At 33.7% G+C, this 23,855-nt stretch overlaps 1 protein-coding gene across 2 annotated transcripts; it reads left to right on the forward strand.

Moving 5' to 3' along the window:
• The first annotated feature begins 4,312 nt into the window (after nucleotides 1–4,312).
• On the forward strand, nucleotides 4,313–19,245 carry LOC101899593 (calcyphosin-like protein). 2 transcript variants are annotated; one of them, XM_059126883.1, is made up of 6 exons: nucleotides 4,313–4,406; nucleotides 17,795–17,943; nucleotides 18,045–18,164; nucleotides 18,238–18,295; nucleotides 18,458–18,670; nucleotides 18,990–19,245. In XM_059126883.1, exons 1-6 carry the CDS (start codon nucleotides 4,371–4,373, stop codon nucleotides 19,089–19,091), a joined length of 678 nt encoding a protein of 225 aa, XP_058982866.1. In that variant the 5' UTR covers nucleotides 4,313–4,370; the 3' UTR covers nucleotides 19,092–19,245. The 2 variants fall into 2 exon arrangements, with proteins under 2 accessions (XP_058982866.1, XP_058982867.1); XM_059126884.1 differs by lacking the exon at nucleotides 4,313–4,406 and adding an exon at nucleotides 10,598–10,737.
• The last annotated feature ends 4,610 nt before the right edge of the window (nucleotides 19,246–23,855 follow it).

Consider the following 23,855-nt stretch of genomic DNA (forward strand, 5'->3'; position numbering starts at 1 on the left):
TACTAATTCGTAGACATATTTGTTCCTATATATAGGGTGAGTTGAAACAAAACTGCATTTCAGACTGCTGTTATTTCAAATCTACTCGTCCAATAGCTGTTAAAATTTTTCCAGTGACAGCTCATTATATTGTTTACAAACGTACAAAAGCATTTTGGTGAGAATTTTCCAGAAAAAAAGTTATTCGTGATGGAATTCATAAAGAAAATAGACTCAAAAGAGGTAAAGAGTTGACTCGCTTGGCCGAAACTTGAGCGAACTGCCGAATTTGGTTTTCTCCGATGAGAAAACATTCGTTGTCCAGCAGTTTGTAAACAAACAAATATCGTGTTTACTTGCCAATGAGGTCAAAATAATTTTTTTTTTGATCTAAAATAATTTTTTCTTATAGTCGAAATAAATGACTTCATTCCGTTAAATATTGTACAGTATTTCATTTAAATCACTTAATCCTATTTTATGTAATTCTTTAACAAATCGCTTACTTGTGTGAAGCTATAATATATTTATATGTGTTCTTAACTTGAATTCCTTAACTATTTTTATCTTCCATGTCGTTGACTGCACATTACTTATTAGACAAACAAACCCCCCACCTTTGGCTCATAAAATATGACATAAACTTCCAAACTCTTTTGGAGAAAGTAAACAACAATAATATATGCACATTCAAACCAATACCCTCATCAATACCGGTTTGTTCAAAAATATACCATTCGGGCCTTATTCAGCCAGTCACCTAAGTGGGGCACAATCACAAATGCTTTCAAATGTATTGTACTGTTGCTTCCATAGTCCATAATTCATCCCTAGGTCTGAGGAGGTACATATTGGCCGAAAAATAAATGAACATATTTTACCTAACATTTATTTCTCAGTCGAGCAAGCAGGCAGTCATGCATTTTATTGAGTGCTACATTTATTTAACTCTCCGTTGCTAAGACATGGCGTCGTTTTACCCCTCGCCGTGCCCTTCTTCATTGTTAAAGTGACCAAACATGTCATTTACCTTTGATTCCAAGCAACCACTATACGTTTTGGAATGAGGCGAACACCCTAGCAATTCGCTGGCCAATGACCATTGGTCTATGTCAAGGTCTATGTTTATGTTCATGGGCTTTTTTTATATATATTATTAATTTGGTCGCCAATACGCATTTCGAAACACACTCAAAAAATTATACTTTCCTAATGGTTCAAAATAAGGTTTTGGGGAATAGATTTAAAATAGGAACATATATATAATCATATTTATCGTTTTCGATTATATTCGATGCATACTAAGTGCAAAAGGAATGTACAACAAGCAGGCAACATTTCCAGTTAAGGTCAATTTTTGGTTCTTTAAATTGCTCCCGAATCTGTTTATTTTTTATTAAAAAGTAATTGACAGAGACTTACAAGATTTTTAGATTCTCACCAAGTATGATCCCCATGCCTTTGTCTCTAAAAGTTACTAGAATGACATACATATATACATTAGTCCTAATTTAGACTAGGCGAGTTTACTGGCCTCAATTTTTATCATTCTCTTTTAAATTTGCTTCTTGCATGTTCACATGTCACACTATGCACATTTAGTAGAGTAGTAGAAGAAATATATGGAAGCTATGTCCTAATCTTAATCAATTTCCATCCAAATTTGGCGCAGTCATTTTTATGATGTACGTGACTTCTCGTACGAGGTATCATAACTTTGTGAGGACCTTAATTAAAATCGGGTGTGGCATGTATATGGGAATTATTCGAACCAAATTTGATGTATTTTCTTCTATGTTCAATAGGGTCGTATGCACACAAATGCATCTATTTTGTGTTCAAATTAAACTTTTAATGCACAACAAACATCAAACCGAGCGAGCATATATATGGGATGTATCCAAATCGGCAACGATTGCTTCAAAATTTGGCAGAAGTGTTTCTGAGCTTCAACAGATATATTATACCGAATATCATTACTATGGAGTTATATAACGGCTCTGAGGGACTTAAATATCAAATCGAATGAAACATATATATATGAGCTATTGCTAGATCTGAACCGATTTTTACAAAATAGACTGCATGTGATATTGTATATCGATATATAAAATGCAAATTACGTTTTTGGGGGACTTCAATATTAATTCGGACGCTATATAAGGGAGCTATAGGTATATCGGATCTGATTTTCACCAAAATTAACATATTACTTATAGTATAGTTTTATATGCTTAAATTCGTTTAATTTGGGCATATATTACGCTTTTATTGCACAATAAACTTGAAGTCGGGCGAAGGTATATAGAGCTATATCTGACCGATTATCACCAATTTCAATAGCGTTCGTCCTTGGACTAAACAAACGATATGTGCCAAATTTCAACTCAATCGAACTATAAATGTAACCTTTGCTTACAAAAATACATAGACATACGGATGGACGGACATTCATAAATCGGCTCAGAATGTGATTCGATGTTGATCATCTAAAGTAACTATGATTTTGCCTCACTTCCTTTTGCCTTTTACAAACATAATAACATGTACAACAGTGGGGGTAAGGTATAAAAGCCCCAAAAGGTATTGCCAGAAATTACTATATCCAATATTGTCTTCGAATAAAATCTCTATAAAGGGTTCTGAACCATAATTTCTGCCATTTTTTGATGGACATAATAACATGTACAACAGTGGGGGTAAGGTATAAAAGCCCCAAAAGGTATTGCCAGAAATTACTATATCCAATATTGCCTTCGAATAAAATCTCTATAAAGGGTTCTGAACCATAATTTCTGCCATTTTTTGATGGAAAACTGACTGATTTTTTAAGTCATGTTTAATAATAATGTGTAAGATCAAAGACTGAAATTGAGCTAAATATGGCCGTTTGATTCGCTTTTGAATATTTTTCTTTTAAGCGTCTGCAGTCCATATCGAATTGTTTGATTCACATTATTAATATTTTTATACCATCCATTTATACCATAGATATAGGTATAAAAACACCAAAAAGTATTGCCAGAAATGACTATATTCAAGCTCGTATTGGATATTACAGCCTACGATGATGATTTTAGCCCCACTTTTCAACGGAATTTTCTGAAATTCTACACAAGGAGATTTTTGTGAATACTTTACCCCCTGAAAGATAATTGTTTATATAGGTTCATAATATCGTATAGCCCCCATATAACGGTACGCCCAATATTCGGTATTTTGCTGATTCTAGCCACATTTCTCAATGGAATTGTCTGAAATTCCGCACAAGAAGTTCATTGTGAGTACTTTACCCCTGAAAGAAAATTGTCTATATATGGGTGCATAATATCGTATATCCCCAATATATCGGTACCCCCCTATATTCGATATTTTGATGATTATAGCCACATTTTCCCATTGCATTGTCTGAAAATCCACACAAGGAGTTCCTTGTGTGTACTTTACCTCCTAGAAAATTATTATCCATATAGGTCCACGATATCGTATAGCCCCATATAACTGTAACCTCCCCCCCCCCCAAAAAAAAAAAATATTCGATATTTTGATGATTTTCAACGGAATTGTCGGAATTTGTTAGTACGTTACCCTAGATATAGATTTGTCTTTATAGGTCCACAATATTCGCTATTTTTAAGATTTTAACAAAATTTTTAATGGATTTTATTTTTTGAAAATTTCTTAATACTTTCCAAATGGTGGAGAGTATTCAAAGTTCGGCCCAGCCTTTGTGCATTTGTTTGTAACAAGGAGAATGTAACGAGATAGACCCATATGAATATCCGTCCGTCCGTCTGTCCATGTATTTTTGTGAATAAAGTATAGGTCGCACCTAGCCCCTATATATCTTCGTACGATTTGTGCTTCATTGTACACCAAATATGTAATATTAGCCCAAATAGGATGGAATTTGACATATGCGATCAAATTGAGCCTAGAAACAAATCAAATTTGATTTTAAAAAGAAAAGACCTAGATCTTTCATTGATTTTTTCGCTTTTTTTAATATTTTGCCATTAAGTCAAATAAACATAGAACTTGTTGCATTTGTATTTATAATACAAGCTATTCAGTCGTGTCTTATTTCCATGAGTACTATTGTATTTGGAATTGTCTGGACGTCTACGGCAATTGTCTTCAACAGACTTTTGTTTTTGAGTATATTATTACAAGCATTTGAAAGAATTAATTCTTTTTACAATAAAAAAAATTAAGTTACATTTAACATACATACATATGTATGTACATAAATGTGAATAAAATACCAAAAAAACATGACAGACAGTTTATTTTCACTTCTTTCCATTCACATTTATTATTGTTGTTGTTTTGCGTCTCAGTTAGTTTTGGTTGGGAACGTCGTCAAGACATAGGTTTGAAATTGTTAAGAAATGTCGCGCTACCGTAAATTGACAAAAAGAAAAGAGGTACAGATTTAAGAAAATATAATTAAAAATCTTTCAACATTAATAAGTTCTTGGCAAATTACGAGAAACGTTCGCATTTCGTCGAAGGAGGAGCTCAACAACATTTCATAACTTTAATTGTCTGATAAGAACCAGGAATATCGATATTACAAAAGAATCCGCAGTTCGAACTACAAGCCAACTGCAAATGTGTTTATTATGCCCATATGTGGGTTGTTGTGGTCGTGTGAATGTGTCTGTTTGCTTCACTTTATTTAAATTTTAATATCTCCGATAAAAAGTTGTAATTAAAGTCATGTTGCATTTAATTGCAATGTTCTCGCACTGGCTTCAGAGTTTCAATATTATCGCCTCAAAATGGCAATCCTTTCGAAATAAGTTCGAAGTCATGTTGATGACGTTTATAGTTTCCCATAAATGGACGTTGCTTTTAAGTGTGTGAGCAAATGTATGTAATAAGTAAAGTGAAAATGTGTGTACATACAAATACTTATACATGTATACATCCATGTAGACAAGTATATAAATGTGAAAGTGTTCTGGTAAGAATAAAACGCGATAAGGTAAGGTGGCGTGTATGACAGATAATGACATACACATACACTACAAATGATTTTAAAACGAACCTGAAACAATAAAAAGTTATTAAAATTATTGCTTTATGACGGGATGTCTTAATGCAGTAAGCTGTCATAACTGGACAAATTTTGTACGAGGAAACATATGAGAACTGTATTTGTGAGCATGTAAACATCCAAGAGTAATTTATTTTGTGATGGTTATGGCTCTCTCTCTCTCACACACACACACCTCCAACAAGGACATGGAGTGTGGAAACTTTACAAACATGACTTACACTTTGGTATAAAACCAAAAATAGTTGGCACTACGACAATCGTTACTGCGCTCATTGCTAGTTGTGTTCTGTTAGTGTTCCCTCCATCAAATATTGTCATTCTGTCTGTAAGTCCTCAAACAATCACCTACTAGGAACTCAGCGAAGAAAATATCGAATAATTTGCTTGAAAATATATTTATTAAATCTGAATATGGCTCATCTTACTTTAATTGAATGTTCGCTCTCTATCAATTAATTTGGAGGTTTGTCATAAGTAAAAATTTTATGCAGTTAAAGATCAGTTATTGGTGAATTTCTTGTGGAATTGCATAAGGAAAGAATGAGAGATTCCCACCACAAAAAGTTACCAATTGTGTGTGTTGAGGATTAGCACTGTAATTGACTCAATTATATGTTGGTTAGGGAGATTGCTGAGAGGTGAACTGTCACACTATTTCTCAACTCTCTCACCAAATAAACTGTCGTTTTAAGCAATTACAATTGCCTAATTTAAAACAGAGGTAAGAGCTCAATATATACATTTTCATGTAGCATTTCCATAAACACGCTATATGCAGTAAATAAAGCGTAATAGTCACGAACATCCAATTGGGATACCGGCAAGGGAAAATGTTATAGTTTGTTTACTATATTCGTAGAAGAGTGTCTTCTATGAACCAAAATCATTTTGAGAAACTAAAGAGCCCCAGGCTGTAAAATGTGAACATGTATATGACGTCGATTAAGAGGGTCATCACAAATGTGGTGAGAGAAAATTAGTAGTATTAATTTTTAAAAATGTCATTACAAATAATGAGGATTTAAAGTACCTTTTTATTATATTAATACCAATTACTCTCTTACTTACCAAACATATACCGAGCTTCAGTAAACAAGTTTAAATATTTAGTAAAGCTCCCGTAACAAAAATATTTATTTGAAGTAGATCATATCACCTATCAACATTTGGTTTTAGAGCAATTATTATTTGGTTTTAAAGGGAACTAATATAGGGGAGGCATATCTAATTCTGAATCGATTTTTACTAAATTTGACGGAGACATTTTAACCTATTATACAAAATGAAATTGCCATAGATTGCATGATATCACTTCGAGAAGGATTATATTAAAATATATATATATTGGGCTGATATTAGGCATTATTTACACAGTAAACCATAAATCGGATTTAGCATATATATGGGAGCAATGTGCCGATCTCCAATTTCTGAGCTTAATAATATATCTGGTACCAAAAATCATTGTTGTCGAATGCATACCACGAATTTGAGGGACTTAAACACTAAATCGCATGAAACATATATATGTGAGCTATAGCTATATCTGAACAGATTTTCACCGAATTTAATGTACTTTTTTATACCCTCCACCATACTATGGGGGGTATATTAAGTTTGTCATTCCGTTTGTAACTCCTCGAAATACTCATGTCAGACCCAACAAAGTATATATATTTTGATCAGCCGTCTGTTTGTCTGTCTATCTGACTGTCTGTCTGTCCCTCTGTCGTAATCACGCTATCTTTCGAACGAATTGAGATAGAAGGCTAAAATTTTGCACACGTGTTTATTTTTCCAGTAGGCAGGTTAAGTTCGTAAATGGGCCATGTAGGTCGACGTTTTCATATAGCCCCCCATATAAAGGTACCTCCCGATATTCGGTATTTGGATGATCTTAGCTACATTATTCACCGGAATTGTTTCAAATTTGGCATTTGAAGTTCGTAATGGATACTACAGCCTACGACAGAAAATTATCTGGGCAGGACCACGTCTTCGTATAGCCCCCATATAACGGTACCTCCTGATATTCGGTATTGTTATGATTTTAGCGACCTTACTCACCGGAATTGTTTTAAATTTGGTATTTGAAGTTCGTAATAAATACTACAGCATAAGGCAGAAATTTGTCGGTGCACGTCCACGTCTTCGTTTTGCCCCCATATAACCATACCTCCCAAAATTCGGTACTTTGATGATTTTAGCGTCATTATTCACCGGAATTGTTTCAAATTACCTATTTAGAGTTCGTAATGGGAACTACAGTCTACAGTCAGTACAGAAAATTGCCCATGCAGGTCCAGGTCTTTGTATAGGCCACATATATCAGTACCTCCTATATTCTGTATTTTTACAAGTTTAGGTACAATACCCACCGAAATTGTTTGAGATATCGTAGTTGACGTTAGTAATGGATGCTATAGCAGAAAATTGTCTGGTCCAGGTCTTCGCACAGCTCCGATATAACGGTACCTTCCTATATACGATATTTTGATGACTTTAGCTACATTATTCACCGTTTATTTCAAGTTTCGAATTTGAATATGCTAATGGCTAATGGCAAATAATGCCTATGTAGGTCCATGGCGTATAGACCCCAATATAATGGGTATATTTGGTATTTTTTGAAAATTTTCAAATTCATTCCAAATGGTGGAGTGTATTCAAAGTTCGGCCCGGCCGAAGTTCATGCTTTTTAACTTGTTGTATACTTAATTCGATCGGATACCCGAAATCGGTAGAGAATATATAAGGGAGCTATATCCCCATCTGAGCCGATCTTGACAAAATTTGATACACTTATATTACAGCTGTATCTGATATCCGGTATCAAATATCATTGTTGTTGAGTCCATATTACGCATGTTAAAACTCAAAATCGGATGAAACAAATATATAAGAGCTACAGCTATATCTGAACCAATTTTCTCCAAATTTGAAATACTTGTTTGTAGCATGAATTCAGTTCGAAATACTTGTTTCTAGGGTAAATTCAGTCAGAATTGTTAAAGTTCAGTCCATTTGGGCAGGTATTAGTCATTTGGTGCACAATAAACATGTTATCTGATAAAGATAATTTTATGCGAAATCATAATTTCCATATTCATCTCAGGTTTCTGGCAAAGAGAGATATTTTTAGATATATCAAGTTGTAAAGAATCGCTGACTTGTTTTACAAGTTATGACAGATAAAAGTATTGCAAAATGATTGGATGTGTGAAATTTGAAAAACGATGGATTCTTATTTCGCTTTCTTTGAGCGTTTTGTTTTTCGAAATCCCTATGTGGGGCAAGTAGCAATATAAATGGTCCGATCTCTACCATCTTTTGTGTTGATGGAAATATTCAGATGTGCCAAGTTTAACTGGAATCGGATGTTAATTTCGTGATGTATGAGCTTAATGAATATTCAAAATTTCGACCTTTTGTGGGGGAGGTACTTGTAGGATTTCACCGATATATTTCATCTTAACATCAGATCTTGGATTTATAAATATATAAGGACGTGTTAAATTTGAAGACAATCGAACTCTTACATCACATTTTATAAGAGTTGTAATTATTCAAAATTTTGACCCTTTGTTGGGGAGGCACTTAATGGAGTGGACCGATATTGTCAATTATCACACCTAACTTCGCACTGACGCAAATACAAGGATTTGCAAAGTTGGAGCAAAATCGGATTATCGTTTCTCTTTCTGTGCAAAATATATATTTTTTGAAAATTTCGACCATTTGTGGGGGAGGTACCAGAAGCATTGGACCGATATATTCCATCTTAACACCAGAACTTGGGTCAATATAAATATTGGGATCTGTGAAATTTGAAGACAAACGGACTCTTGCATCACATTTTATAAGAGTTGTAATTTTTCAAAATGTTGACCCTTTGTGGGGTACGTACTTGATGGAGTAAACCGATATTGTCGATTTTCGCACCAGATCTAGCACTGATATTAGGATTTGCAAAGTTAGAACAAAATCGGATTATCGTTTGTCTTTCTGTGCAGAAAATATATTTTTTGAAAATTTCGACCTTTTATGGGAGAGGTATCAGAAAGAGTGGACTGATATTACCCATCTCCGAACTCGATATTAAAAAAAATATATTTTTATGTACCAAGTTTGGACCAAATTGGATACTCCCTCCGAGAGTTGGCTTGCGCACCAGCCAGACAGACAGACATACGGACGGACATCGCTAGATCGACTCCAAATCTCCTGAAACGGATTTGGTCCAAAGAGACCTAAAACCGTTATTTTGACTAGGCACAATTCGACCATATCAAATCATCTAGCCATATGGCTAAGGGTATAACAACGACTGATCTTTTAATACCCTCCATAATGAACGCAAACGATATCGAGTGGAGAACACAGTTATATAGGGCACTTTTCGAAGTAGTTCAGCTTAATGACAAAATACACATGTGCGCAAACTTCTAGTTTTCGATCTCAATTCGTTCGAAAGACAGCGTGATTACAACAGGCAGACGGAGTAACAAACGAGAAACGAAATAAGAAATTTGTATATAAAATTTGCCAGTTCGTTTGGAAGTCTTTGAAATAATCATAATATAAAGGGTGATTTTTTTAAGAGTTATAGGACAATGCAATGCTTCTAGCTGATCTTTACACAAAAATTAAAAAATACGGCTTATTAAGCTAAAAAAGTGAAATTAAACACAGTTTTTGAATAATGTTAACAGACCAATAAAATTTATTGATTTGCAAGAGTTGTTTCTTTGTATGACGATACCAGACCAAAAAGATGTTTAATAGTGAAACAAAACACGAAAATTGAGTGAGATGTTTAAATCAATCTTTATTATCTTGATCAGCGCAAAGTTCTACGTTGATTTGGCGATGCTGTAAATATCAAGCATGGAGGAGGGTATAAAAACGTTGATTAAGCGTTGCATTTCATCATGCAAATGAGCGGACACGCTTTACATACTATTTCCCTACTAACCATTCTAACTTTAATAATCAAATACATCAAATAGATCCCTAACTGTGTGTATAATGTCTGTATACATAGTGTTGGTGTAACCTTCAATTCGTTGCTACAATTATTCAGTCAATGTTAAATTTAATTTCTTGAAAAAAATTATCAATGCTTTCATAACCCTGACAAAGACTTTAATACATTAGAATAATGGAGTGCAACAAATGACTAACAACTCTCCCCAAATATCCTCATTTTTGCATTATTTATTAAACAGTGGCTTTGATCTGAAACAAAGATATTCTATTCTATTTGTTGGGATTTAATGAACTTTGAAATGACCAAAGCCAACCAAAACAACCAACAAAAAATGGACTCTAATGCATAGCTCCACATCAATATAAATTGCTATTGTGTCGATACCCCACTGCAGGCCACCTACAGTTTAAACTGTATATTTTGTTATTGAAGAGTCATTTTCCTTCCGTCCAGGTCATGGTAAATTAACCATATGGAAGTGTCCTGCCTGAGGGGTGTTTTTGTTGTTCCCATAAGTACACATACACACACACATGCATATCACTTCATGGAAGTCCCCATGGCGTTCTATTCAATTTAAAAGTAGAATTGTTTACAGTCTGTTGTTGTCAGTCGGTGAAGAAAGTTGAAAGGTAGCAGGAATCAAGTTTAAGTTGTCGCCGGAGCAAATAGCACAAAAACTGAAATGTCCGACGAAGAAAGTGTAAGTGTTGTGGCGTGATAACCCAACCAATGTGGCAATCAACCAACATAAATTGTAATTAAAAGAGTCCACAAACTAACAAAGAATGTGATTATCCATTTACCAGATGCCAACATAGACTAATTACTTTTATCACGCAAACCTTTTTTTCCAAAATGACCCCAAAACGAAAGGAGAAAAAAATGTGTCATCATTTGTCCATACCAGTGGCAAGCGTTTGAATTGCTTTGCAATGATGGTGGCGAGTAAACAGTGATATATTCGTAGGAAAACGTGGAAATATAAACAAATGTTTGATATTTCTTTAACATTATTGCGGAAGCTAAAAGAGTTACAAATATTTCTACACAACTTGAAAATATTGGACTTCTTTACCGTGATTATGGATATATAATACGATATACGCAAGGTCGTTATTTACAAGCTAATAAGGCAAAAAAATGGGAAGTAAACAAGTAGAAAAGGTACCCAACACAACACCTTTTCTACATGTTTACTTCCCATTTGTTTGCCTTATTAGCTTGTAAGTAACGACCGTGCTGAACTATCAAAACAAGATCGACATCTAATATTTGAACAAGTCCCTTTTTAATTTGGACATACCAGTGCAATTGGTATGTCATGACCCATTTACGAATTTGACAAAAACCACACATGTGCAAAATTTTTAATTAGTTTGAAAGATAGCGTGATTACAACAAAAATTCAATGAAAATGTTTGTCTAAAAGTAGCAGTAGTTAAGTAATTTACTGTGAAGGATCTGGCCACATGATACCTTAAATTAATAAACATTATATGAATAATGCTCCGAACGTGTGGCCCTCCGATATCTAATTTTTATGGACATAAGGCTTCAAACTTTGGTTTGTTTTGAGACAAAGTGCGAAACAATTTCTGGCAGAGTTTTGGATTTTACGGTGAGGAGTTTTATTTCTGAATTTTGTTATAATCCTCAATTAGTTATTTCTATTTATTCATGTTCCTTCATTTCAATATTTATGCCCACAGCCCTATGGCTAGAAAGGTTATATATGATATGATTAAGCCAAACGAGTCTTAAGCCTAGGTCTCTTTGGACAAAATCCGTTTCGGGACATTTGGAGTAGATTTAGGGCTGTCCGTCCGATTTGGTCCAAACTTGATACATCGTAATATTGTTACCAAGCATGGTCGAGTTTGGAGATGGTCAATATCGGTTCACTCCTTCTGGTGCCTCACCCACAGAAAGTCCAAATTTTCACAGAAAATAATTTACACCAGAGAACAAGAAAGCAATATCCCATTTTATTCAAACTTCAAACAAAATAGGTCAGTTAAGAAAATAGACAATATCGTTACACCTTTTGGTACAGACAAAATTAACATAGGATCTTGTAGGAAGATGGAGTATAACAGATCAGACACTTTTTGGTACCTTCCCACAAAGTGTTTATATTTTGAATACCCATATAGGTATAAAGTACCCACAAGGTACTCCTTGTGTGGATTTTCAGACAATTCCGTTGGAAAATGTGGCTGAAATCATCAATATACCGAATATCGGGGGGTGCCGTTATATGGGGCTATACGATATCGTCGACATATATAGACAAGTCTCTTTCTTTCTTGAAAAATGTGTCTAAAATCATCAAAATGCCGAATATCGGAGGGTACCGTTATATGGGGCCAATACGCTATCGTGGACCTATATACACAATTCTCTTTCAAGGGATAAAGTACCCACAAGGAACTACTTGTGTGGATTATCAGACAATTCCGTTGAAAATGTGGTTAAATCATCAAAATACCGAATATCGGGGGGTACCGTTATATGGGGGCTATACGATATCGTCGACCTATATAGACAATTCTCTTTCTTTCTTGAAAAATGTGGCTAAAATCATCAAAATGCCGAATATCGGAGGGTACCGTTATATGGGGCCTATACGCTATCGTGGACCTATATACACAATTCTCTTTCAAGGGATAAAGTACTCATAAGGAACTTCTTGTGTGGAATTTCAGACCATTCCATTAGAAAATGTGGCTAAAATCATCTAAATACCGAATATCGGGGGGTACCGTTATATGGGGGATATACGATACGATGGACCTACATAGAGAACTCCCTGTCAGGGGGTAAAGTATTCACAATGAACCCAATGAACCAATGTAGAATTTCAGACAATTTAAAAGTGTGGCTAAAATCATCAAAATATCGAATATCGGGGGGTACTGTTATATGTGGACTATATGATATCGAGGGCCTATACAGATAATTCTCTTTCAATAATTAAAGTACTCGCAAGGAACACGTTGTGCGGATTTTCAGACAATTCCATTGGAAAATGCGGCTAAAATCATCGCAATACCGAATATCGGGGTGTACCGTTATATGGGGGATATACGATATCGTAGACCTATATAGACAATTCTCTTTCAGAGGGTAAAGTGCCTACGAGAAACTCCTCGTGTGGATTTTAGAAAATGTGGCTTAAATCATCAAAATAGAGAATATGCTATTAGAAAATGTAGCTAAAATCATCAAAATAGAGAATATCGGGGAGTACCGTTATTTGGGGGCTATAAGAGAACGTGGGGGCTATACGCTCTACATGAAATAACGTCGCTAAGACTTAGAATTTTATGCTGATCATCAATATATATATATATATATATATATATATATATATATATATATATATATATATATATATATATATATATATATATATATATATATATATATATATATACATATTATATATATATATATATATATATATATATATATATATATATATATATATATATAAAATATATATATATATATATATATATATATATATATATATACATATATATATATATATATATATATATATATATATATATATATATATATATATATATATATATATGTATATATATATATATGTATATATATATATATATATACATATATATATATTTTATTATCGAATGTTTGGTTAAAAAAAAACAAATTTAAATATTAAATAAAAAATTATTGCACTACTTTAATGCGTAAAAAACCAAAACCATTAGAAAAGCAGTAACATGACATACATAAACGAAGGGTTTGTCCTTCGGATTTATTTATTTTATAGCAAATACCAAGCGTGCAGTAAACTGGAGTCTTTTGGAGTTGAGTGGCATTTCTATTGCAATGAGTGAATTCGAGATAGCAACATACTTCGCCGTAATAAGCGTATTTCAAATCAATTGTTGTGTTGTTTTTTAGTGCTAGCCTAAGGCGTTGTGGGTCAATGGTTCTTATTAAAATCATATCCCTATCTGATCCGATTTAAATATAATTTAAAAAAAAAATACTTTTACACCAAACTCCGCCACACTATTCATATTTCATTGAAATTGGTGCGTCAAATATGTGAAATCGGCCAATAATATATATATTGGAGCTATATCCAAATCTTAACTAATTTCCAATTAATTTGTCACATTTATTATTGTAACCAAATTCCGCCACACATTCTGAATTTCATTGGTATCGGTCATATATATCATAGTTGGTGCATAACATATATGAAATCGGCCGAAATATATATGTTAGCTATATCCAAACCTCAACTGATTTCAATATATTTTGGCAATTTTTTCTGGTGCCAGATTTTGTCTCTCTCGCTTTGGGTGCATCAAATATGTGAAATCGGCTGAGTATATATATGGGAGCTATAATCAAATCTGAGCGTATTTGAATATAATTTGTCAAATTTATTTTTGTACCAAATTTAGCCACTCATGCCGAATTTCATTGGAATCGGAAATACGTATCGTGTTTTGTGCATCAAATATGTGAAATCGGCGGAAAATATATATGGGAGCTATATCCAAATCTGAACCGATTTTAATATTATTTGACTAATTTATTTTCTAATCAAAATCCCGTTTCATATTCCAAATTTCTTTGGAATCGAACATACATGTCGTGTATGGTGCATAAAATACATGAAATCGGTCGAAAATATATATGGGAGCTATATCCAAATCTGAACCGATTTCAATTTAATTTGTCAAATTCATTTTGGCTCCCAATTCCGTTACTTATTTTAAATTTCATTACAATTGGAAATACATATCGTGTTTGGTCCACCAAATACATGAAATCGGCCGAAAATATATATGGGAGCTATATCCAAATCTGAACCGATTTCAATTTAATTTGTCAAATTCATTTTGGCTCCCAATTCCGTTACTTATTTTAAATTTCATTACAATTGGAAATACATATCGTGTTTGGTCCACCAATTACATGAAATCGGCCGAAAATGTATATAAGAGCTATATTCAAATCTGAACCGATTTCAATATAATTTGGAAAATCAATTTTTTAGATAAAATCTATCACCCGTTTCAAATTTCATTGAAATTGGGGATACATAGCGTGTTTGGTGCATCAAATGCTTGAAATCGGCCGAAAATATATATGGGAGCTATATCCAAATCTGAACCGATTTCAATATAATTTGACAAATTTATTTTCGGATTAAATCCCGTCACATATTCCAAATTTCATTGGAATCGAACATTCATATTGAGTTTGAGGCATCAAATGAACGAAATCGGTCGAAAATCTGAACCGATTACAATATAATTTGGCAAACTTATTTTTGTCCAAATTCCGTTACGTATTCCAAATTTGGAGACTATGTCTTTAACCAATCAATAGATATGTGCATATAAAATCTAAATTTTTGGGAGGTACCTCCGATTCTGATGCTATATCTCCAGTTCCAAGTGGAAATTCAAAAATGTTTATAGCCTATGTTACTTTCAGGCGATGTTGCAGTATATATGGAAATTTTCAGGAAAATCTATTCAGCGGTTTTCGAGTCCATAAATTACAAACAAACAAACATACAAACATTTTCCTCTTTTATAGATATAGAATAAAGAATATACGACAAATATAACATGTTAAAAGCGGAATGACAGAGTTAACATACACTCCTTTTCAAGATGGAAAGTTTAAAAATAACGAGGACTGTATCGTTATTTTAACAGACAGACATAAATCTGTACCGATCATGAAGGGAATGACAAATTTAATATACCCTCTTTTCAATGCGGAGGATATAATAAGATAATAAAAAAATTGTGACGATTGGTCCACGTTTAGGCATTGGTCCTTTATAACTGTACCCTCCAATTTATAAATATTTGATTTAAGGTAAATTTATTTTCCAATATAGCTCCAATAGAACTTTACGTCCGATTTAAATCATTGAACATTTTATTTACCGTATTCAATTAAATTTGCTGAAATTTGATATTCATGTTGTGGATTGAGCAACAAATGAATGTGCCAAAATTGTCAACATTGGTTATATTTTTTATATAGTCCCTATATAACCATACCCTTCGATTTAAGGAATTTTCAATATTTGGACAATATTTTTCAAAATCTTATGCTATTTGGCATTTTGGGTTCTTTTTTGTCAAATTTTAAAGGTTTAAGTGATATTTAGATTTGTGATCTACACACCTATTTCGGTACTTAGGAAGAAAGTTTGAGAATAGATCTTTAATTTTAGTGTACACTGCAAAATAAAAAACAAGTAAGGAGACGTCAAAAGTCGGTCGGGGCCGACTATATGATAGCCTACACAACTATGCATATTTAGTAGAGCTCATGTAACACAAACGTTTATTTGAAGAAAGTTCATGGCCAATATCAGTCCTAATGACCTGAATTTTAGTATATCCGACCGAATTCAGTCTAGAAGCAATATATCAAATTTGGAGAAAATCGGTTCAGATATATCTATAAATCCCATATATATGTTTCATCCGATTTGGTGTTTAAGTTTAAGTCGACAACAATGATATTAGGTACAAGATAACTTATAGAGCTCGGAAATACTTTTGCCAAATTTTATTGAGAACAACTAAGATGTGAATATGACTCGCATATATATCCTGAATCCGATTTCAGGTTTATTGTGCAAATAATGGCTGATATTAGCCCAAATGGAGTGAATTTCGAGATGTAGGCTTCTATTTTGTGCAACTCGGCTCCGATATATATTTTTTAATCTAATCCTTCTCGAAGTGATTTATATCAATGTTATTTGATATAAAAGATTAAAATGTCTCCGTCAATTTTAGTGTTTAAGTTTAAGTCGACAACAATGATATTAGGTACAAGATAACTTATAGAGCTCGGAAATACTTTTGCCAAATTTTATTGATAACAACTAAGATGTGAATATGACTCGCATATATATCCTGAATCCGATTTCAGGTTTATTGTGCAAATAATGGCTGATATTAGCCCAAATGGAGTGAATTTCGAGATGTAGGCTTCTATTTTGTGCAACTCGGCTCCGATATATATTTTTTAATCTAATCCTTCTCGAAGTGATTTATATCAATGTTATTTGATATAAAAGATTAAAATGTCTCCGTCAATTTTAGTGAAAATCGATTCATAATTGGATATGCCTCCTATATATTAGTTATCTCTGAAACCAAACTCTAACTGCTCTAAAGCCAAATGTTGATAGGTGGTATGACCTACTTCAAATAAATTATTTTGTTACGGGAGCTCTACTAAATATCCATAATGGTATAGGGTATCATATTGTCAGCCCCGCCCGACTTTTGACTTTCCCCTACTGCTTTTAACTTGTAAATTGTATTCAATGTGTTATGATAAACAGCTGTAATTGCTCCACCTTAATGTATGTTCTGCGAAGGTTTTAGGTAGGATATTACATGGTCTGACCGCCCTGGCCGACAGTTACAAATTAGTAAATAAAACAGAAGCTGTCTTCAAGATTTTTTGTTTGTTGATACGCGCAAATTCTGTACCTTGAGTCCTATACAACCTTGTCCAAATAATTCCATCAACAGTGTGATGAAAAATATCCATTAGAATCCTGTGGAATTTTAAAACAAAAAATTAAATTGCCTGTTCAGAGGGGATATCAAATGTGTATTATTTGTCAGTTGTTACCCCACTCCACAGTCGAAATGCCTTAACGATTTCGGGTACTAGGGATACTAATTAAAACATTTCGTTTTTTGTTCTTTTAGAGTAAAACCAGAAATCTCTATTCACATGAAGCGAAACTCATTAACAAATCGCAACGGGAATTGACCGATGGAACTGAAAAGGACACATTAACTAAATTGCGTTTATTATGCTTTAGTCGTGGAGCAACCGGCATCTCAGGCCTTGGCAGGTATTTGTCCTGTGCCCAACATAAAATTGAGATAAATATTTTAATACTTTTTCATGTCATTACGTGTGCCTCGTTCCTGAATAATTATTCAACGATGGCAGAGCCTTTCGTAACATGGACGATGACGGCAGCAAGGCATTAAATGAGGAAGAATTCGTCAAAGGTATACGTGATTTTGGCCTCAACTTGAGTGCGGAAGAATTGCAGGACCTGTTCCACCAGTAAGTCAGCCAACACCAAGTAATGGCACCCATTCCCATGAATAATGTTAATTTGGTAACTATGATATTACAGGTTCGACGAAGATGGCAGTGGCTCCATTAATATGACAGAGTTCCTATTGAAGTTACGGGTGAGTATATAATTGCAGTGATGACTTTCGTCATGCAGCTGTTCCCTCTCGTCTGACATACACACATACATACATTACCTCCTACTCAGCAAATGATTTGTTTGATCATATTTCTTATTTATTTCCTTGAAGTTTTTACTAAATATTTGCCTTTTTAAATAGCCACCCATGCCGCAGAGTCGTCTAGACATCATTGATCAAGCCTTTGAAAAAATGGATGTAGATAAAGATGGTGTCATTACAGTGAATGACTTGAAAAATGTTTACTCTGTGAAAGAGCATCCCAAATACCAAACGGGCGAAATGTCTGAAGATGAATTACTTACCGAGTTCTTGAACAACTTCGAAGGGGGACGTGGCAATAATGATGGCGTGGTGAGTAGCATTGTTTTTAGTTAAATTAAATATGCTGTGGACAGTGGAAGGTACAATGTAGAGAATTTGATAACGATTTTTCCTTTAAGGAATTTAAGCTATACAAAGAGAATAGCAGCAAAATATTAAAATAAAAAATAAAAATAATTTCTGCAAATATAAGCTCGGGAGGATATGTTATTTTAATTGAATGTTCACTATTCCGTAGTGTCTCTTAATTGCATCTGTGGACTCGAAAATAATTCCACTGTTCAAAGTACAATTTATCTATGTAATGTACAGGAAATAAAACAATCTTAACCACTCTATCCTTAAATAGATAACGAAGGAGGAGTTTATCAACTACTATGCCACAATCAGTGCATCCACCGACAACAACATGTACTTTGATTTGATGATGAGGCGAGCCTTTGCATTGTAAGAACACTCCTGAAAGTACCTAAATAAAGTATTGTCTCCAATACTTTTGACACATTAAAATTGAAAGTGAAATATTTATTTACTAAAATAATTGTCTAAATATGTATGTCGTATGCTTTATTGTATTTCCAAATAAAATCTTTTTATTATAATTACCTAATAACATATTTATTTTCTATCGTTTTATACCCTCCACCATAGTATGGAGGGTATATTAAGTTTGTCATTCCGTGTGTAATACCTCGAAATATACATTTTAGACCCCACAAAGTATATATATTCTTGATAAAATTTTACTCAAATGTGTGTTTGTTCTTCATTTTGGAATTTTGGTATTGAAAATGGACTATAAATGTCCATATAGGGAGGTACAGTTATATTCGGTATTTTGGTGATTTTAGAGACATTATTCACCGGAATTGTTTCAAGTTTCGAATTTGCACTAATTAATGGGCATTACAGCCAGTGACATGAAATTGTCTATGCGGGTCCACGTCTTCGTATAACCCCCATGTATCGGTATCTCCCTATATTCGGTAATTTTATGATTTTAGCAACACTATTCACCGGTATTGATTGAAATTCGTAATTGAAGTTCCTAACAGGTACTACAGCCTGTAACATAGAATTGTTAATAAAGGTACACGTCTTTGTATAGACCCCTATACCGGTACCTCCCTATATTCGGTATTTTCATGATTTTAGCGACATTATTCATCGGAATTCAATACGAAATCAAATTTGGAATATACACTTCGTAACTAGTACTATAGTCTATAACAGTAAATTGTCTAGACAGGTACAGGTCTTCGTATAGCCCCCAGATAACGGTACCTCAATACAGGGAGATGAAACAACTACAACCAAATTCAGACTGCTGTCATTTCTAAGGCACTCGTCCGAAAGCTGTTAAAATTATTCCAGTGACAGCTCATTATATTGTTTACAAATGTACAAAGCATTTTGATGAAAATTTTCCAGAACAAAATTTATTCGTGATGGAATTCAAGAGTGATAGTGTGATTTTTTAGTAGTTTGAAAACAAACAAAATGATCGTGTTTACTTGCGAAAGAGGTGAGCTGAAAATGTGCACCTTCAGTTGGTCGCCATAACTCAAGCGCCTGCCCTGGTGATGGTGAGGACCGCCATAACAGCCGATGGTCGCCCTCTGCTCGTACGACCGTGGCATCAGAATAAATGCTGAATATAAACGCGAAAAAATTCTGGAGGGTGTATTAAAGCCTTGGGCACGCAAACATTTTGGCCGCAGACCTTGGACATTCCAACAGGACTCAGCACCATCGCACTCGCCACCCAAAAATGGTTACAAAATAAGGTTCCTCGCTTCATTTGCAACGCACAATGGCCACCTAAATCTCCGGATACCAATTCGTTGGACTATTGCATCTGGAGTATTTTGGAAAGCAAGGTTGGCACTAAAAAATATCACCTCAAGAAAGCGCTTCGCCGGGATTGGGCCAAAAAACCGCAGAGCAACATTCGGGCAGCGTGTGACGTTTTCATCGGCCGTTTGAAGGCCACAATTCGTGCCAAAGGTGACCAATTCCAACAAATCGAAACTAATTTTAAAAGTTGTTGCTATTGTGCTTTCATTAAATAAAATTAAAAAAAAAATTAATTATGGCGTTTAAGTTTGTTGCATTTTTTATCTCACCGTGTATATTCGGTATTTTGATGTTTTTGCGACATTATTCACCGGAATTGTTTCATGTTTCGTATTTGAATACTGACTCTAACAAAAATTGCCTATGCATATCCATATTTTCGTACAGACCTCAGGCAACTACCTATATTCTGCATTCAACAAAATTAATAACATTTTCTTGAAAATTTCTGTATTCGTTTGGTGGAGGGTATTCAAAGTTCGACTCGGCCAAACTTAGGGTGTAAGTACATTTGAAGCTTGAAGTCTTGGTTAGGCATATTTTGTGACATTTCATAAAGGGATTACAGAGCAGCACTAAAATCCTGCGGTCGTTTTCTATTATAATTTGACATTAATATGCCTAGCCATGACTTCAGGCTTTTTATGTACTTGCACCTTTACTGATTTTTACTTATTCTTTTTGTTTTTCGTTTGATCGGGATAATGAAAATACATTTCGACAAAAATATAAATTTTGAGGATTGATTCATTGAGTTCTTATTAATTTTTAAGTACCTTAAAAGTATAATTTTAAAATCTACTTTTAATATGCTCAGTATAAAATGGAGGAGTAGGAAAACAGATTTGTTCAAGCAACTAAAATGCAATCCTGAGGCAATGCCCGCTTCCTGTCATAATTATGTATTACACAAACGCAAGCTTTGTTTTTCTTAATTAACGTTTTGATTTTTATACCCTTCACCACATTTTATTTGTAACATGGAAAAGGAAGCGAGATAGACCCATAGTTACTTTTGAGGATTTTCATAGAATCACTCTCTTAGTCTCTTTATGTCAGTCCGTCCGTCCGTCTGTCAATGTATTCTTGTGAGCAAAATGTGGGTCGCGTTTATTATCCAATTGAGATGAAATATTCCAATCATTATTCGTTTGACCCAAGGACGAACCCTATTGAAATTGGTGATAATCGGTTCAGATTTGGCTATAGCTCCCATATATATCTTTAACCGATTGACCAATATCAGTCCAAAAGTCCTGAATTTTGGTACATCCGAACTCTGTCCACATGTAAGTATGTCAAATTTGGTAAATAAAATTTCGGTCCAGATATATATATATATATATATATATATATATATATATATATATATATATATATATATATATATATATATATATATATATATATATATATATATATATATATATATATATATATATATATATATATATATATATCCTTCACCAATGTCGGGTTAATTGAACACCAAATAGTCAATATCAGTCGAAATGGCCTGAATTTTTTTAATATCCGACCGAATTCAGTCTAGAATCAAGTACAGTTTATTTGGAGAAAATCGGTTCAGATATAGCTATAGCTTCCATGCAGAAGTTTCACCCGATTTAGTCTCGAAGTCCCTCACATTAGTAATATGCATTCGACAACAATGATATTTGGTACCAGATATCTTACAGAGCTCGGAAATGCCTTTGCCAAATTTTGTCAAGATCGGTTCAGATTTGAATGTAGATCCTAATTGTTCACCAAATGGCCAATATCAGTCTAAATGAGCTGAATTTTGGTACATCCGACCAAACTCACTCTAGAATCAAGTACATTTAATTTGAAGAAAACAGGTTCAGATATAACTATAGTACCCATATATATGTTTCATCCGATTTTGTCTTTAAGTCCCTTACATTCGTAATATGACTATGACAACAATGATATTTGATACTAGATATCTAATAGAGCTCGAAAATGCCTTTGTCAAATTTTGTCGAGAACGGCTAAGATTTGCATATAGCTCCCACATATATCCTTAATCCGATTTAAGGTTTATTGTGCAAATAATGACTAATATCAGCTCAAATATTTTTTTAATATATTAATATGATATCATGCACTCTATAGCAAAATTATTTGGTATAAAAGATAAAAATGTCTTCGTCAGTTTTAATAAGAATCAGTTCAGAATTGAATATGTCTCTGAAATCAAACTATAACTGCTCTTAATGTTGATAGGTGGTATGATCTACTTCAAATAAATTATTTTGTTACGGGAGTTCTACTAAATATGCATAGTGATGTAGGGTATCATATATATGACCCTGCCCGACGTTTGACTTTTCCTTACTGTTTTTTGCAAACTTTTTAAATTTGTCAAGATTAATAATATGTGTGCTTTACTAGTTAAAAGTAGAATCAATTAATCTATAAATTTTGGCTCTCTTGGAGTTGCTAACCGATTGTGAATTTCTAGATAAACCTTCTAAAAGTATCTGCCGATTTGCCTAGACACACTCACCATATGTTTAAACGTAGGATTTCTAGGGATTGAAATGAACTAAAACAAGAAAGCAATGGCTATGGTCGTGCGGGGCCGACTATGTGATACCCTACAACACTACAATATGATCAAAGTCCCCTTATATCCAAATCCATTCTGGAAGATTACGTTTCTTGAAATAATGTCAAAGCGACCTGCCCAGAGGTTACCCCTAGGTTTTTGATCCAGAGAATTTGACCAATATTTACGCACTCCGTAGTATTGTTAAGTATTCAAAACAATTGCACACGAAAGTTGTGGTTCATTTTACAGCTAAATATAATCCAATGGGCATCCAAAATGCTAGAGTTCTTCCCTGTCCTCAAATCTCTTCCGGTGCGAAATTCCGACCCTAACCCTACCCCCATGCAAAATTTCGTGAGCGTCGGACGATAATTGCGACATGCATAAAATACCCTCAAAACGTAGTGTTGGGGGTATAAAAATTTAGAAAATTTTCAATTCAAAATGTTAAAAAAAAATGACAAAAATTGAAAAAATGAAACAAAAGATATAACTTTTTAATTGGTATATTATCCCGCGATTTACTCAGATTTTATCCTTATCTGGCAAGAGGATTGATAGGAATTGTGATAATCGGCCCAGCGGTTCTTGATTTATAAGCAGAATAAATAAGATCTATTTTTTACATATATGTATATTGTACCTATTTTGCTATATATCAGATCTGAAGTGATCTTTTAATGTATTTGTGATTTGGCTGGGATTAAAAATATTCGCGGTTTAGTGGAAATTTTCCTATTTCCTAACATAAAAGTTAGGGTCTATTTTACCCGCTAATTATTG

Source organism: Musca domestica, unplaced genomic scaffold (assembly GCF_030504385.1).
Source record: "Musca domestica strain aabys unplaced genomic scaffold, Musca_domestica.polishedcontigs.V.1.1 4, whole genome shotgun sequence".
Lineage (NCBI taxonomy): Eukaryota > Metazoa > Arthropoda > Insecta > Diptera > Muscidae > Musca > Musca domestica.

Coding starts and splice junctions, on each gene's coding strand:
- LOC101899593 (XM_059126883.1), top strand. CDS start 4,371: ATGTCGCGCTACCGTAAATTGACAAAAAGAAAAGAG. Junction 17,944..18,044: donor GGCATCTCAGGCCTTGGCAG/GTATTTGTCCTG, acceptor CAACGATGGCAG/AGCCTTTCGTAACATGGACG. Junction 18,296..18,457: donor AGTTCCTATTGAAGTTACGG/GTGAGTATATAA, acceptor CTTTTTAAATAG/CCACCCATGCCGCAGAGTCG.